The 17,864-nt window shown below is 36.5% G+C and overlaps 1 protein-coding gene across 14 annotated transcripts in view; it reads left to right on the top strand.

Annotated features, from left to right (window-relative positions):
* KIF16B (kinesin family member 16B) overlaps positions 1–17,864 on the top strand; it is a 135,501-nt gene that overhangs the window by 62,701 nt on the left and 54,936 nt on the right. For 8 of the 14 annotated variants that reach the window (XR_008448939.1, XM_054061080.1, XM_054061082.1 and 5 more), the window contains 6 exons: positions 582–719; positions 6,023–6,105; positions 6,306–6,394; positions 12,933–12,968; positions 13,327–13,380; positions 14,825–16,171. Coding sequence is in view for 13 of the 14 variants with exons in the window: in XM_054061080.1 (XP_053917055.1) it covers positions 582–719; positions 6,023–6,105; positions 6,306–6,394; positions 12,933–12,968; positions 13,327–13,380; positions 14,825–16,171 (1,747 nt within the window). In the remaining variant the exon portion in view is untranslated. The remainder of the gene's footprint in view (positions 1–581; positions 720–6,022; positions 6,106–6,305; positions 6,395–12,932; positions 12,969–13,326; positions 13,381–14,824; positions 16,172–17,864) is intronic. The other 6 variants (XM_054061083.1, XM_054061074.1, XM_054061071.1 and 3 more) reach the window with 2 other exon arrangements.

Genomic DNA, 17,864 nt, shown 5'->3' with positions numbered 1-17,864 from the left:
AACTAGTGAACTTGCATTGCTTTGTGGTATTAAGCAATACAGGTAGAGATAATCATCCATTAATTGAAGAAAAGGCAGAGAGTAGTGTAACTGATTGATAAAAGGCCTGTAGATACTAGAACTTAAAACCTTATTTCAGTGATCCTTGTTAGTCTACAATCACAGATTATATCCTTTCTTTTTGGATTTAAGCATGATTGCTTTAAGGTCAAGAAGCTTTTGTTATTTCCCAGAAACCAATAACAAAACACTTGTCTCTAGAAATATTTAAATTTCACTCTCCTGTTTGCTATCAGAAGAAGCATTTATTAATCTGATGCTAAAACAGGAGGAAAGAACATTGCACACAAAACTCCAAGCAACCCAACACACTTCTCTTTCCCTTACAATAAAACAATAAACAGGCTTGACATTTAAGGTACGCAGCATGTGACGAAGGAAAGAAAAAAATATTGTTTGGAATAAAAAGAAAAAAATACTCTAAATATGTAATCAAGATGTCTTTAATAAATTACTATCAGCATGCTAATCTCACTACTTATTAAGAGACTAATTATAGTGCTTTATTTCTTTGAATTTAGTTCTTCATGGCCTTGATTTGGAAAGTGAGCATTGCATCTTTGAAAATCTCAACGGTACTGTGAATCTAATACCACTGAATGGAGCACAGTGTTCTGTGAATGGTATTCAGATTACAGAGGCCACACACCTAAACCAAGGTATAGTGTCATTTTTAGTGCAGCATCTTCGTTTCTTTCTGGCAACAGCACTGAAAGCATCTGTGTGTATATGAAGGAGTTATTGTTTAATCCATTTTAATTCATGTCTTCTCAGCTACAGCCCAAAACCATCAGGAGCACCGCTGAATTTTTGTTCTGTGAAAGAATTGACATGTGGTGAAAAGAGAATTTTTTACTAATTTAAGCCACTTGATAATCTTGAGTATGAATTGATAGTTACCGTTTGATTTCATTCAACACTTTTGTATAAAGTGAACTCCATGCCAGATTACTTAGGTTGCTGTAATATTAAGAAAAAGAATCTTGGTCTCTATAGAACTAAAATAATGCCAGAGACACCGCTCACTCCCCTCCCTGAGTTTTAGCTGGTCCTACTTAACTCTGTGGCCAAATCCTCTTGTATAAGCAGGAGATTCAGCTGGAGTATCTGTTCACTGCAGCTGTAGGGAGATGACAAAAAGGAGGAGGCTAACCCTCATGGAGAAAGTATAGCATATTATAATTTTAATATAAAAGCTTTAAAATCTGGGAATAGAAATGCAGCTGAGACAACTGGGAAAAAGGTGTATTATGTTGGCTGGGAAAGTGTACTGTCTAACAAGTAAGCTGGTGAATGCTGCTGCCGAGGTTCAGGATGTTTTATGTTCCAGAAGCTCCCAGAATATCATTCCATTTAGCAGTGAGCTGAAGACCTGTGTAGCAGTAAGGCTGTGACACAACTCAGCTGCTGAAAAACAGTATCACTGTATGTTCCTGGAAAGAAGCTTTTAGAGTAAGCTTATTCTAACAAAGGAAGAATGCAGTGTGGAACAAGGAAAGTCTTCATCTTCTCGGAACTCAAGCAAGTGCTTCAAAAGTGTGCTTTCAGAAAGTAAGGAGTTTTGGTGTAGAGAGGGCATGTCTGTTTCTTCATTCATTATGAGACCCATAGATGCTTATTTCCATTACAGATACTGGGGGAAAAATAGAAAGGCTAGCCCTCTTTGTCTTATGTTTGCATAAATCCTGTTGATAAATTGTTAGCAATAGAAGCACTGACATCAGTGGCAAATTACAATGTAAACATTAAGAACTGAGTTGCAGTGACTCATCTTTATCCTACTGCTTTTCAAAGACTGTAAAGGTTTGATATGCCTCAGAAGGAAGTAGGAACTTGGATGCTGTTTCCCTCTTCCAGGTGTATAGAATCATAGAATCATAGAATAGTTTGGGTTGGAAGGGACCTTAAAGATCATCTAGTTCCAACCCCCCTGCACATGGGCAGGGACACCTCCCACTGGATCAGGCTGCCCAAGGCCCCATCCAGCCTGGCCTTGAACACCTCCAGGGATGGGGCATCCACAGCTTCCCTAGGCAACCTGTTCTAGTGTATGTAACAACTTGATTTTTTTGTACCGTGAAGAGTGGAAACATGAATTTTTTCCTCCCAAATTCTGGGCTGTCTAAAACTTGCAACTCAGAAGAGAAAGGGTTTTTTTTCAACTCCTAAATTGTGAAAACCAGTTGCTTAAGCTGACCTGTAGCTTATGTAACCAGACTGAGTCCGACAGAAAGATGACAGCTATGACATCAGGTAGGCAAAGCTGATGAAATAACTAGCTTAATGACTCCTAGCTGTGTTAGCATTTAGCCTCACAGCATGGAGTGCCAGCCTACTTAAATATCCACTTTAGGTAACGCTGATTAACTGCTGATGTATTTAAATGTTTCCGTTCATCGTTAATAGCTGTTCATTTCAAAATGTGTTAAGTTTTTAGAATGTTACAGCTTTTTTTTTTTTTAAAGGCATATTAATTAATTACAACTTCCTTCTATGGATTACTTTTAGCATTTGTGAATTCTAGACAATTCTGTGTAAATATAACTTACTAAAATATTTTTTATTCTTGAGAACATGTAGTAGGGTTTCTAGAAGTAATTTAATTAATATTCAGAATTAGAATTTGTCCATTATCCTAAACTCTCAAAGAGGTGTAGTGAATGGATTTAAATTCGGTTGGTGGCTGGTTACAAAGGGTGTTCACCGGGGCTCAGTATTGGCATTGATTCTGTTTAGTGTCTCTATAAATGGTCTGGATGAAGAGGTCAAGTGCACTCTCAGTAGATTTGCAGATGACACCAAGTTGGGCAAGGGTGTTGATCTGCTTGAGAGAAGAAAGGCTCTGTGGAGGGACCTAGAGAGGCTGGATTCATGGGCTGAGGCCAGCTGTGTGGGGTTCAGCAAAGCTCAGTGATGGGTCCTGCACTTGGGTCACAACAGCCTCATGCAACGCTGCAGATTCAGGGAGGTGTGGCTGGAAAGCTGCCTGGTGGAAAAGGACCTGAGGGTATTGGTCAACAACCGGCTGAATATGAGCCATCACTGTGCCCAGGTGGCCAAGAAGACCAACAGCGTCCTAGCTTGTATCAGAAATACTGTGGCCAGCAGGACCAGGGAAGTGATTCTGCCCCTCTGTGCAATGATGGTGAAGCTGCACCTTGATGACTGTATTCAGTTCTGTGCCTCTCATTACAGGAAAGACATTTTCCTGCTGGAGCATGTCTAGAGAAGAGCAACAAAGCTGGTGAAGGATCTGGAGCACAAGTCTTATGAGGAGCACCTGAGGGAACTGGGGTTGTTTAGTCTGGAGAAAAGAATGCTGAGGGGAGACCTTATCACTCTCTGCAACTACCCGAAAGGAGGTTGTAGTGAGGCAGGTTTTGGTCTCTTCTCAGCAAGCAATAGGATGAGAGGAAATGTTGTACCAGGGGAGGTTTAAACTAGATATTGGGCAAAATTGTTTCACTGAAAGGTTTGTCAAGCATTGAAAGAGGCTGCCCAGGGAAGTGGTTGGGTGACCATCCATGGAGGTATTTAAAAGATGTATAGATGTGGCACTTAAGGATGTGGTTTAGTGGTGGAATTAGCAGCGTTGGGTTTATGGTTGGACTTGATGATCTTAAAGGTCTTTTCCAACCTAAATGATATATGATTCTCAATTTATACTTAACATAAACCAAGTTTTCCAGCTTTTAGGCCAAATTGCCAACCTTTCTGTATTGAACATAACCACCCACTGCTTGTTTTTCATGGTTTATTTATAAAAAAATAACTTGTTAAAATAAAAAAGTGACTTTCAGAAGTTGGTTACATTTGTTTGCATAGTTCCAAAAGATTGCTCTGTGTAGATGAGAGATGCTTGATGACATTCAAGAGGCATTCTTCTTTTTTATATATGTTTTTATATTCCTTTATTTTTCCTATACTCTCTTGTCATTGAAGTGTTGGAATCAAGCAGTTAAACCACAAGATCAGAGCTTCACAAAAGATAAAGACTTTTTTTGCATGCGTTTTTTTGTTGTTGTTCTTAGTAGTGTCAATGCATTTGACAAACCTTTTTCTTTGCCGTTTAACAGTCAGGGAGAATAAGAATTGTTTCTTACAGTAAATAAAAGGAAAGCAAAGCCCATAGCAAATCTGGTTATGTTTCCATGACGACATTTACGCTGCACTTTGCATGCTTGCATGCTGATGGAAAGCTGCATTGTGCAACAGTGGACAATCGAATGTGGTGCTTAGGAAACACTTGTCTGATTAGTTTTGTCCAGACTTTTTTTTCCTAAAGAGGTTTTGATATTGATGCTTATCTTAGCCCCATCAAGTGGGAATTAAGATTGTAGAGTTTTTCCTTAACAATGAAAAAACGATCGTAGGACTCAGAGAAATAATAAAACAAACTTAGCAGTTGTTCATACGATCCATCATCTGGGTTTGACTTGTGCTTCCTGTTAAGCCTCTCTCTCTCCTGTTTTCTTTAAAATTTATGAAGTTAGAAACACATATCTATAACTGTATCTATTCTGAAATTTTGATTAATTTATCTAAGTTGCTCCCACCTAGTCAAAAAATATTTATTATTTTTATGTTTGCTTGAAAGTTACTGGAGGAATTTCATAGAAATCCTCACTGCCACAAAATCCCCCTCCAGGCAGTCAACACAAGTGGAACAGATATAAGTGTTCAGGACAGCTCTGAGCCTACAAAGCAGTGGCAGAGTAAAACTGGTTTTAGCCCTTCCACTACAACAGTTCTGACCATCAGGGATGCCTTTTCATATGCTTACATAAAAAGTATGCCCAGTGCACTTCGCAAGGGAAAGGTCACGCTACTAGTGAGAGGTCATATTAAAAGGACTTTGCAATACAAAGTTACATACAGATTTACAAAAAAGTTATTATTTTTAAGGTTAGACTGAGGTAAACTATTCATATGGTCCAAAATTTAGATTTCATGTAAACAGCAAGAAGCGATGTCATGACTGTAGTGCTTTTTGGTATTTATTTGCCAAGACTGGGTGACCATGTTTAGGTTCATATTCTAATTAAGCTAATTTTAAGAGGAGCATTCGTTATTAAGGATGACATTTTGTTCTCAGATGGTAAGAATTCATTTATATCAACAGTCTAAGCGCATTTCTTTCATACTGCGAGTGTAATGGAATCCTTTTTCTTTTAAAAAACGCCTTATACTGCTTGGCTGATTCTGTGGTGCTTAACTGGGAAGACTTCTGTGTTATGTCTGTAGTGACACACCACTGACAATGTACTTCTTAACTGAAAAGTATTCATCTTGGTGCCATTGTCTTTAAAATATGGTAAGAATTGCCCAGAATCTAATTATTTGTGACCTGTACCTTAACTGATTAAATGCAATAATGGATGTTCATTGAGCAACATGAATTATTCAAGGTCTTCTTAAAAATACCTATTGGGTTTTGAGTGACGAGAAATTTCAGTGTTGTTCCACAAAGATTAGTGAGAATAAAAATTATGGAGATGTGGAGCTTTTGATGCAAATGGATTCAAATCCGACTGTGATCAGTAGTGGATGAACAGTTTGTTCTTGGTAACATTTATAGACATTCCCATTATACCTGATACCTACTGGTGGCTTCCAAAGTAGTACTGTCAAAGAGCGTATAGATCAGGTTGGGACAGCAGCTTCCACTGCTTCCTCTACCTATATTTACTCTTTAACTGAACTGCATGAACGATTGACCTTTGTGTGCATGAATGTGGGTGGATGAGTCTGTTTTTTTTAAACAGGAAGCAGAAGGAATGAACTGTATACATCGGTTAATGTAGCTGTGACTCTGCATCATTACACATTGGAGTTGTCAAAAGGCATTTTCATTTTGTTCTTGCTTGATGAAAGTCTTTGCTTACATATTGCATGTCTGAAAAATTACTTGGCATTTTCTGGTCCAGAATATCGTCGGTGTGGTTTTTTTTTTTCTCATCAGGTGCTGTTATATTACTTGGAAGAACCAATATGTTTCGCTTTAACCACCCTAAAGAAGCTGCTAAGCTAAGGGAAAAAAGAAAGGTGAGATCATACCAGTGTTTGAGGAAATTTAAACTTTTTGCGCAATTTTTTAGTTAATATAGATATACCTCAATTATTGTAGAATACTTTTTTAATTTGCTTCACAGGCATTACTTAATATTTCATCAAGGTAAACAAAGTAAGAGTTTAAGAGCACATCAGTGTTTATCTAATATATTTATTTTATGGTCTGCTTTTAGAGTGGACTACTGTCTTCCTTCAGCTTGTCTATGACAGATCTTTCAAAATCTTGTGAGAACCTGTCAGCAGTTATGCTTTATAATCCAGGGTGAGTATATTGTAAAATATATTATCATATATGATGTATTATCATTAAAGTTGTTGTTATTATTGTTCCGTTTGTTCTTAATTTTAGGGGTCTGAATGTTCCAAATGGAAACAGTAGAAATATTTTGTCCTCAGATTAATAGTTTATGCTTCTTTAAATAAAGGAGCACTAAATAAAGCCAGAACTTTCAGAAATGTTATTTGATCTACTCCATGCTAGACAATGGAATGAAGGGACACTAAAGAACTTTCCATCCTGCTTAAACTTGGTTTTATCTGGGATTTCTCTGCTTAAATGGAAGAATAGTAACTGTACCAGTAAACAGCCACTCTGATAAATCTAATGGAAAGAAAGTTGAAGTACCTGGACCCTGGGCAACAACGTTTGCATTATAACCAAGGCAATTCAGCAAAATAATGACAAAGCAAATTTTATGTTTATGCTTTCTTCAGAATTACAAGTCAACTATTTTTCCTGAGATAAATCCATTGTAAGCTGAAAATGAAGGGGGTTTGAGTTCATGTAGTACCAATACAAGCACAAAATGGTTGGGAAATGAATGTCTTATGTTTTCACCTATAGACCTCTTAGTAGGTGGCCAAGTTGCAATGTGGAAAACAGTTTTATTACACTGTTACAATGACGTAGACTGCATATTGTAGAGAAGCTGTTTTTAATGTTTTTACCAGTGTTCTTAAAATGACTTACAGAGAATTGATGGTGTTTTATTTGAATTTTTTTTCAATAGCTAGTGCCTATTTTTTGAATTGATCGTGAAATGAGGCACTTTAACCATCTATGTGCTTTTGAAAAATTGTCCATTGATTGAAATGCAGGCTTGTATAGTGCGGCTTTATTCCCATGTTTTACTGTGGGGTTGCTCCTTATCTGTTAGAACTTGAGAAGACTGGACAGGTAATAATAACTTCAAGTTAAACAACGTCTTAAATACAATGAGTGTGTGTGATAACACTGCTTCAAATGTGACTAACTTTTTTGCTGCTGAGCTACCTGCAGAGATTTCAAGATAGTGAGCAAGTTGCCTATAGATTGCATCTATTATCACAGATGAAAGAGGAGGTCAAAAAAAAGTATATGTATATTTTTCTATTTCTTTAGCTTTTTGATAGTTTGATCTAAAAACTTATAGTGATGGTAGTATTATATTTTCTGGGGAAAACTTTCTGGCTGTTCTCTGTTGTGTCTGGTTATTTATCAGCTACAGTGGGCTTGTCCCTACTAGTACTGTTACTCTGTTACAATACTGTTATGAATAATTGCACTATACTACACAGTACTGACCTTGACTTTGCAGTCAGTACAGAGTGGGACAGGTTGTTTCAGGATTGCCTCACTTTTAGTCTTGCAGCAAAATATAGTGGCATGGGCAAGGCCCAGATGAAAGTAGGCTTAAGAGTGATTCCCTACCCAAAGAGTTCATGCTGTCTTCAGACAATGCTGCATTGCATTTTAGAGAGAGGATTTGAGTTATACTTAATTGTCTCTATGATGGAGTAGATTGCAGCAAGTTCTTCTTTTTCCCCTAATATAGTTTGTGGAGTATTGCTTCTTTTATCCTTATCAGTTCTTCGAACATCTTGCCTTGCTTTCCTGGAAATCAAACAGTAGGAAAAATATAATTAAGTTATCAATGTATGCAGCAATTTTTAGAAACACTGCTATTTTTCCCATTTAACACTTCTTATAACTTTTATTTTCCTTTCTCAATTATGAGAGCGCTGTTGCTGTTGAAATTGAGGATAAGATTAGGTGAAATACTCTTCGTATTCCTGTATGCTTTCATGCCAGTGTTTTATTAGACTATAAACTATGAGCAGAGGATTAATTATTGATATTCTCCTGCTACTCTGCATCCAATTAATCTTTGCGAACTGACTTGCAGGAATAGATATTTTGTCCTGCTTAATTTGTAAACGTAAGAAAGGATTATGCTTGAGGCTCACATTCACAGGAGGAACGCAGGTCTGCATCACTGTCACTTATTCGTGAACAATAAAACCTGTCAGGTTGTTCCATGGTCACTGTTATGTGCTTAGGTTTTTTGAAGCAAGGAAGCTCATAGTTACATATTCATAATTTAAACCTTTACTCTTGTCTTTAGATGTTTTAACTATGTTTAAAACAACAGATATCAGGCTTAATAATACATCTTGGTCACACAGTGCAGAGGTGGTGTTGTCCTAATAGAGCAGTGATTTTAAAACAAAACAACAATCCGCCCAAAACAAACCAGAAGCCTTCCCCCCAGCATCAAATATGGCTGAGTTTACTGCTTTTAAGACTGCTGCAAAGAGAGGATAGGCTCTAAAGTTTGCACTGTCTTACAAATCAGTAGAAGAAAGCATCTTCCATAGATGATGAACCTCTATGAACAGCAGTTTGACAACAGCAGCTTTTCAGCTTAAGCTGGGGTTCCATCACAATTTTTTTTGGTTTTGTTGCTACACTGTTTTCTTTGCTTCTCTCTGTGACAGCACTAGGGTTTTTATGATCATGTGTTAACTTATCCCAAAGAGATAATTCTGCAAGAAATGTTACTTGAGGGGGAACAGGTGGCTAGGGTAAATGCAAGTTGAGAATACGTTTTTAATAAAACAGAGCCCAAAGGTTTAGGCCATAGTAATGATTCAGAGCCAATGGCATTGTAATTGTAAAGAGTTAGATAGCTTGCAGAATTCTTGAGCTCTGTACTTCCAGCTGGGAACACCTCTTAGCAAGTACAGTGCAGCAGTGGTTGTTCTTCTGAGTGGTGACTGTGTTTGACCTGGGTAAAACACTCCTTACATCTGATCTCTGGGTATCAAAGGCAGGGTTAGGTGGAGATGAGCATCTTCCTTCCTGGATAAGTGCAGATGGAAAAGAATATCCTATGCTAAATTTGTGTTGGATTTTTTTTTATTTTGATTGTAGTATCAGTTTCTCATAACGGTCTACCAGCAGCGTAGAGCTAGATTCAGTACCTGTCCCTCCGGGTTTTTTTGTGTGAATTCTGTAACTGCCTAGCATTCTGTCTGTTATTAATTTAGCTCTTTCAAGACCACGTTTTTTTCTAGTTTCAGTATTGATAACCTAAAGGCTGGCAGCTAAATTTGCAATTTCTGTAGGTTGCAATAAACAACTTGGAAGATCTAGCATCTTTACCAATCGATGGCAGAAGAGCCTGTGGGGCATTACTGTCATTTTTGTGAAAGCAGATAAAAGATGGAACTTGCTTACCGTATCTGTTTCTTTCCCATGTGAAAATCCATGTTATCTTTGACTGTATTTTCAGATGGGTGGTCTTTGTGTAAGGATTTTGGGGGAGGGATGGATTGGTTTTTTTGGCTGTTGATTTTCCATATGTGGAGATAGTTGCATAAAATTTGGCTTAACATGCAAAATTCCGTGTTCTGCCTGTTCCCAGTCTTTGTCTTTAATCTGGTGTCATGCAACACTGCTTCAGATAACAAGCTTTGTATAAAATAGAATTTTGCACATAGATTTATGCTAAAGATTTAATTTGTGGGCCTTTTGTAAGCTCCGCTATACTGTAACTCAAAAACCACTCATGAGAAACCTTGGTCTTGTCATGGATTTAGCATGGGGGGTTTGTTTTATTTTAGGTTTGTTTTTCATTTTCTTGTTTTAAATTAATCTCATAAATTGAGCTACTGTGTGGCATTGTAACATCTTTGTAGTCCTGCCAGTAGTCAGTCTTTGGTAATAGATGGTAGTACCAGATAGCACTTTTATGCTGTGTAGATTAAGCTATTGTAGTACTGTGCTAGTAGAACTGACTTCTTTTCCCTGCAGCTTATCTGCACTGCTCTTATCACTAGTGATGCCATGTTTTCCAGGAAAATGGTGACTATTTAATTCAACGCTGATCAGATTAATTTCATTTGTAGTAGCTTTACAAAAGAAGAAACAGGGAGTTCTACTTGTTAATATCTGTATGTTTCTTTCCTTTTAATTTTGAGTTAATGTTTGTTCCTATTCACAGTGCTGTTCACGTTAATAAAGGATGTAGAGGTTATGTGAAGAAGATTTTTATTATGGATAGACTACAGCAAAAAACATCAGTCTTGCACCTGTACTTTATACAACTGGCAGTGATGGTTTTGGTGATGCTGAGATTTTTTTTTTTACTAGCTTCTTAAAGAAACAAGGTTTCTGCTATCATTTACAATCTGTCCTGCTTCCCCAGATTCTTTCCTGTCCTGAAATAATTTGAACTCATAGTCAGTTTGAAGCAAATACTACTGAGGTTATGGTTAATAATTATTACCCCTGCAGAAATAAAGGCTGCGGTGTGAGCACCTTTGATACAGAAGAGCGGCACTGTGAATAACCCTGTGGTAGGAGAGTCTTCAGTGAAGCTGAGACCTTCTTAGGCATCACTGAGTCTATGTAGCAGCAAAACACCAGGCTGTGTTAGCCTGTGTGTTCACAGGAGTGTCCTTTACTTGTCTAAAATACATTAAAAAAGCATTTTTTAAATGCTAGGTATAGCATTTGTTGATTAGGGTATTGATGATGCTCCATATTTGTATTTGGGAAAGCGCCATTTTCAGTGAAGGAAAGAACCACTTCTCTATAGTTTGTTCTTCCTTCCTGACTCACCTTCTGAGCACCATCACCTTCATTTCAGTGTAAGGTAAAACTGATTGTCATGGCACCAATGTTGAGGGTATTAGAGATGCTTCCTTCAAGAGGAAGTCACAGAATTTTCACCACTGACCTGTTTTTATATCAGACTGATTGCTACTGTGGCTCATTTTTCCTGTATCAGATCGCAATCAAAAACTAATTACCATTTTCATGTGTATATAAAAGATGTTTGCCAAATTATAAGTTTTATAGGACAGTCAAAAACATCAGAAGATTTTTCTCTGGGTTTTGCGCGTTATGTTAGCTGATCTGAAACATTTTACTTCATTATGACTTAACCAAGCATGGTAATAATTGTAAATCATCTTTGCTAGCTGTGTAAGTAAAGATGGTCTACATCTGACAGCGCCTGACAGATATCTGCATTTCCACAGACCAGAGCTACATTCCCTAGGGTCTGCATTTGTTTTGGACTGAATACAGGGCATTTGTCAGCCAAGCCCTAAGTAAGAAGTGATAATTTACAGCTGTGAATTCCGGAGGTAAATTATAGGCAAACTGAGGGCTTTTGAGGTAGAGCTTAAAGAAAAAAGAAAAAGGTGCATGATAACCATTAAATTAAGCTTTTGCTTTCTGAAGGTCACTTAAGATTGCTTTTTGTGTTCTTTGTGTAACTTTGTGGATTTTGCATTAATGCTACAGAAGTTATGATAAAGTTAAAAATACTCAGTGTTGTCATCTCTCCTTATGCTGTAATGTTGAGACAGTGTCCATCCTAGACAGTCTTAATGTAAATGTAGAAGGGTGAGACTTTTACATGAAGGCTTCAGGTGTCTGGAGTTCTGTATAAAAATCTACATTTGCTCATTTCTTAGACAATGTAGAATTTTTTAAAATTAGTTTTTGAGGAATTTGGAAAACCTGATTTTTTAAAACTAGTCCTTCTGCAGTATTGCAGTGGTTGGAAAATTCTTCTTGAGCATGTAGGAATCAAAGTTCATTTAAATTGCTTTATAAATGTTAGATTATTGGTGTGTTTTTTGCATGTGTCCAACGGCAAATAATTTTTATTGTAGGCATTTGAATGATTTTTAGAAACAAATATTAAAAATACTTTATTGTTGTTAAGACATCTTAAGCTGCAGTTCGGCAAATATTTGAAGTTAACTTGTGGGGTAGTCTTGCATTTTTTCACTGTTTATTGACTGTCTCACAAATCTGCAAACTACTTGAGCTGTAGCAAGCCTGAGATAAGTGGATGTTTGTGTCTTTAGTTGAATATTTCAGTTGGTATATACATTGTCTTTGCTTTTTTAATATTTATTTTGAAAAAATTCCTTAAGAAAACCATAAATCTATCAAATGAGATTAAAATAAGAGAGACTTCTGTACAACTGTAGTAAGAACTGATATTAGATATTACATAAAACACTTTCCCATAATTTTTGAGAACCTTATCAAACTGGATACATTAAAATCTCAAAATATTTTGGATAAATGGGTTTGAATTGTGTTCTGTGCTTGAATGTTGCATTTCACAGGAATTTGAGATTTTTCAGCTCCACTGATTGCTTTAGAGTAATGTTTGAGGGTTTCTTTCTTTTTCTTGGGAGGAAATTGAAAAATTACAGGCATGTCCTAGCATAGTTTTATAGCTCTTCCCCTTCTCAGAAGTGCTCAAGTCAATAGGCCATAGGAAGAAGAGCATCGATTTAACTATCATTGGCATTTAAAAATGTGTTTAGAAAGAATAATTATTTAAATTTTGCTTTTCAATGGTAATGTGACAAATGTTCCGTGAATCTAACCAATTTAACTTCTAATAAAATAAACTGTTGTTGACTTTAAAATATTCTGTACCGCTAATATGTTTTTTCTATCAATTCCCTTTTTAATTGAACACTATGTTTTCCCCTGCCTCCCGTAGCAGTCTTTTCCCTGTGAAAGGACCGATCTGTCTAAGGTAGAGAAATTCAATTTCTATGTATTGATTGCCATGTCTGCATGTAGTTAACTTGCAGAGGCCTTGCTAATAATTTATCTGTCTTGTTTAACTTTACTTTTTAAATAGGTTTTTCCCACCCCCCCCAGAAATTCATTTACTTTTCTGTTTGTACTCATGTCAGACAGCATGATATCTAATTTGTAACCCTAATGAAGGTCCTATTTTCTGTTATTATAGAAAGCAATTTATAAAACTCTTGATTTGTACCATTATTATAATCTTCTAAAGAGTAGCTGAATTGTATCATATCTTCCTAATTTTTGTGTTGCTCAGGAAGTAACAGACTTTTTACTGTGTTCTTTTTCTTTTAAATTAGGCTAGAATTTGAGAGACAACAACGAGAGGAGCTTGAAAAATTGGAAAGTAAAAGGTAACATTCTCTGTAGTCTTTGCGCGTGTGTTTGTGTCTGTATACATGCTGTGGACCCATTTAAATCATGGAATCATGGTGTTACTCAGCAAGCAGAGGGTCCTGATATAAATAATTTCATTTTTGTGTCTTCTATGAAGATTTTGGTTAGTTTCTTGAACTGTTCGTTCTTATTTATTAGTAACAGGTAGACAAACTGAATTGTCACTAACTGTGACATTTAGCAAAGAAAATACTAAACACAAATGTATGAGGAAAGTAGATGATACAAATGTAATATATTATCCTCACTCATAATTCTCGTGGTATTATTTTAAAAGATGCCACATTTTTTATTCAGATCTTTTTTTACAGTTTCATTGTCTTTGGATTGAATCTTGATGGGAAAAACTCATGTTATCAAGTCTGCTTTTCTTATACAGAATTGTTGCGCTGGTATGGGCATACCAGTCAGGCTTATCGGAATGTTATTTGAAAATCAGTTTGAAGTACAAAAGAAAGTATTTTTGTTTAACTGGCAAACTGAGCCAACTATCTGGCTCATCATACCTACTAAGATTTTACAAGCAACTGCTCTCGCGTTGTTGCTGTTCACAGTATTGGTCAGCTTCATAAGCTGAAAGACACTTTCTGCCATCTCAGCTTTAGACTACTTGCTCCATTTTGAAAGAGCTGTTTATGTAGTTATACTAAGTTTAATAAACTCAGAAAACCCCTGAAACTCCAAAACATTAGATGATGTTATTCAGAAAATGATGCAACAGAATCACTGATATTTATTCTTTTTGTTACACTGGTAGGATTTGAATTTAGATTGCACTGAAGTTGCTTTGCTTGTGCTTTAATTTATCTGACTTTGACCTCTTGCAAAATAACCAACTGATTTGCATGCTGTCCTGCATGTATTTAGGCAGTTGTCTTATGGGCATAATAGTGATCTTGAAGTCTCAGTCTGTCCTCATTTGTAATGCACTAGAACCTTCAAAAGAGAAAATGCGCGGGACATCATAATTCCTTTAAAGTAATTTCTCTCTCAAATACATCTGTTCCTAATCTTATAATCCTGTTTATCAGTAATTCATTTAGGTTCACCTAAAGTGAGGAAAGAGTTTTTAATTCATTTGTTGGCTGAATTTGATGAGGAAAATTTCTGATCTGATAAGTCCTTTTACATAACTTTGTGTATATGAGCATGTAAGAATGCATAAAAATATATGTTTAATCTTCACTGTGTGAACTGATGTGTTCTATTTCATATATTAGTGGATATAGTAGACGATTAAACATCATGCAGTCTAACTGTCTACTAATGTAAATGCTCTGTAGCGTGTTTTCATATAACTGCATATAGCCACAGCTTTGTGTGTGGAAATTGTGTGTTGATTTATGGGGGGGGGGGGGGGAAGAAAAGTTTGAAATATTGCATGTAAATATTTTACTGTAGGAAACAAATAGAAGAGATGGAGGAAAAACAAAGATCTGACAAAGCAGAACTTGTAAGAATGCAACAAGAAGTAGAGTCACAGCGCAAAGAAACAGAAATAGTACAGCTGCAAATTAAAAAACAGGAAGAGAGTCTGAAACGGAAAAGTGTTCACATTGAGAGTAGGCTAAAGGATTTGCTGGCTGAAAAAGAAAAATTTGAGGAAGAGAGATTACGGGAGCAACAGGAGATAGAGCTTCAAAAGAAAAAGCAGCAGGAAGAAATTTTTGCACGGGTCAAAGAGGAGTTGCAGCGACTACAAGAGCTTAATCATAATGAAAAAGCTGAGAAAATGCAGATTTTCCGTGAACTAGAAAAACTTAAAAAGGAAAAAGATGAACAGTATATTAAGCTGGAATCAGAAAAAAGGAGACTTGAAGAACAAGAAAGGGAGCAGGTAGTGCTGGTGGCTCATCTGGAAGAACAGCTTCGAAGAAAGCAGGTCATGATAGAGCTTCTGAAGAGAGGGGATGTACAAAGAGTTGAAGAAGAGAAAAGAGAACTTGAGGATATTAGAGAATCTCTTTTGAAAGTCAAGGAAGCCCGATCTGAAGGTGATGAGAACTGTGAAGAGTTAGAAAAAGCGCAGCATGATTTTGTAGAGTTTAAAAGGAAACAACTGGAACAGTTGACTATTTTGGAAAAAGATTTAGTTCAACAAATGGCTCACCTAGAAAAGGAAATAGCAGATGAGAAAAGAGCTCTGGAACATTTAAAATTTGCATGTGAAGAATGTTTAAATCTCAAGAGAGAAGATGAAAACTTTTTACTCAAGACTGAAGAAGTTGACAAGGTAAAGCCTGCAGAGTGCAGGCTCCAATCTAAAGTACGCCAGCTTGAGTACCTGAAGAGTAATCATTTGCCAGCTTTGTTGGAAGAAAAACAGAGAGCTTCTGAAGTCCTTGGTAGGGGCTTGTTAGGGTTAGATAATACTCTGTATCAAATAGAGAAAGAAATAGAAGAAAAAGAAGAGCAGCTTGCCCAGTATAGAGCTAGCACAAATCAGCTGCAGCAGCTTCAAGAAACCTTTGAATTTACAGCCAATGTTGCTCGTCAGGAAGAAAAGGTTCGGAAAAAAGAGAAAGAAATCCTTGAATCAAGGGAAAAACAGCAGAGAGAAGCACTGGAGCAAGCTGTTGCTAAGTTAGAAAGGAGGCATTCTGCTTTGCAACGTCGTTCAACGATAGACTTTGAAATTGAAGAGCAGAAACAGAAGCTTGCCACATTGAACAACAGCTGCAGTGAACAGGCAGGTCTGCAGGCTAGTCTAGAAGCTGAGCAGAAGGCCCTCGAACAAGACCGAGAACGGTAAGTGTTATGGTAACTTCCATTTATTAGAACCTGTCCACAAAAGTGTTTTGTGCTGTAGATTTTGAGGGCGCCACTTGTTCTGTGTCCTACTGTTTGATTTTTTTGATGTTTTTTCTAGTAGTTTACCCACCACTGAGGCTCTATTGCTCTTTAAAGGATTCTTGCTCACTCGTTAATTTGTTGCATTCAGATACTTATCCCACTGTCAGCAGTATAGTATTTACATTAACCATCACAGCACTTAAATAAGTTATTTTACCTATTGAAAAAGCTTAGCCAACCTTATGTTTTGCCCTTAGGAGAAAAAAGTAGTTAGATGGTGCATGTTTCTTAAAAATATTAATGTATAACAACTTGGGGTTTTATCGATAACAAACTCAATGTTTGTTCAAGATTTGGAGGCTTACAGTTAGACTGCCAACTGTATGTCTCAAGTGGTGAGCAAACTTCTGGTATTCGAAGTAAACAGATGTAATGTTTCATGTTTTGTTACTGGTTTCAGTGCTAAATAAAATAGACTAACCATATATCCCTGTGAAATTTGGTGGTATACTTTAAGCTTATTTGAAAATATACGGAGGCTTTAATACAGCCCTGTCTGATGAAGAACGCATTTAGGTATAGAAGCAATGTCGTCAGTTATACACATGATATCTGTTTGCATAACGTTTGGTCTAACTATGGGAGGCTCAGAGGAAAGTGTTTCAAGTAAGGAAAGTTATTCCTAGGTGGAAGAAATTTTTCATTTCATTGCAAAAATTCCCTGGGAATTTTTAATCATTTAATCCATGTGGTATGGTAAAAGGGCAGAATTACAGTTCTTAAATGTGTTGTCTAGTTTGTGAATACTAGAGCTTTAAAACCTGTGATTATTATGCAACAGTGATGTGTTTTTTCTTGAGGTAGTGTTTTTCATTTACTTTTTAATCCACTAATTATCTGACTCTTCTTTGATAAGCCCTTCAAAATACTTGATTAGGAAAACAACCTAAAAAAAGGAAACTTGCCTATAGCCAAACTGAAGAGCTCATCTGTACCCTTTTCCTTTTAAACCATTATTAGAAGAGAATAGTTCCTTTCTATGTCCTGTATAGAGGTCACTTTTTTACCATTTAGAACTACATTGGGTGGATTTTAGTTAAACTTTTTCAATACTGATTTATCATTTTGTCATGGATGTTGTGATTTTTCGTGATTGTCTTGAACATAAAAATCTTGTTTTCTGTACTAGGCATCTTGCTTGGATAAAGTCAGCTATAAACAACTGGAGATTCCACAAAAATAGACAGTTCAGTTAGCGCTCAAGAGGTTGCTGAGATTCCTGGGTTGTGAGAGAAGTGAAAAATATGTTGTCAGCTAGAAGGCTGAGGTTTGGAAAAGATACCAACCAAGATACCAATGAAAAGGTCTTGGGTTTGGTTTTGTTGTTTCCTTTAAAGTCGTCTTTACTTTACCGTAAAGTCGTCACAAACTAAGTAGAACTTTAAAGTCTTTCAGTGCATGGCCCAGAGCTTGAATAATTAAGTTTGGAATGTTTTTGTTAATGTTATGGCAGAAGAAAATCTTAAGATAAATGATAAATGTTTCAGGCTGTTTATTGCTCTTGTGTTTGAGTTCACAATTCACAGTATACAATGTGTTGAGTACTATAGGAAGCATATGAATTGTATATGATTCTTATTTTTTATCT

Source organism: Cuculus canorus, chromosome 3, assembly GCF_017976375.1.
Source record: "Cuculus canorus isolate bCucCan1 chromosome 3, bCucCan1.pri, whole genome shotgun sequence".
In the NCBI taxonomy this organism is placed as follows: Eukaryota; Metazoa; Chordata; class Aves; order Cuculiformes; family Cuculidae; genus Cuculus; species Cuculus canorus.
This window is presented reverse-complemented; position numbering and strand designations above follow the sequence as displayed.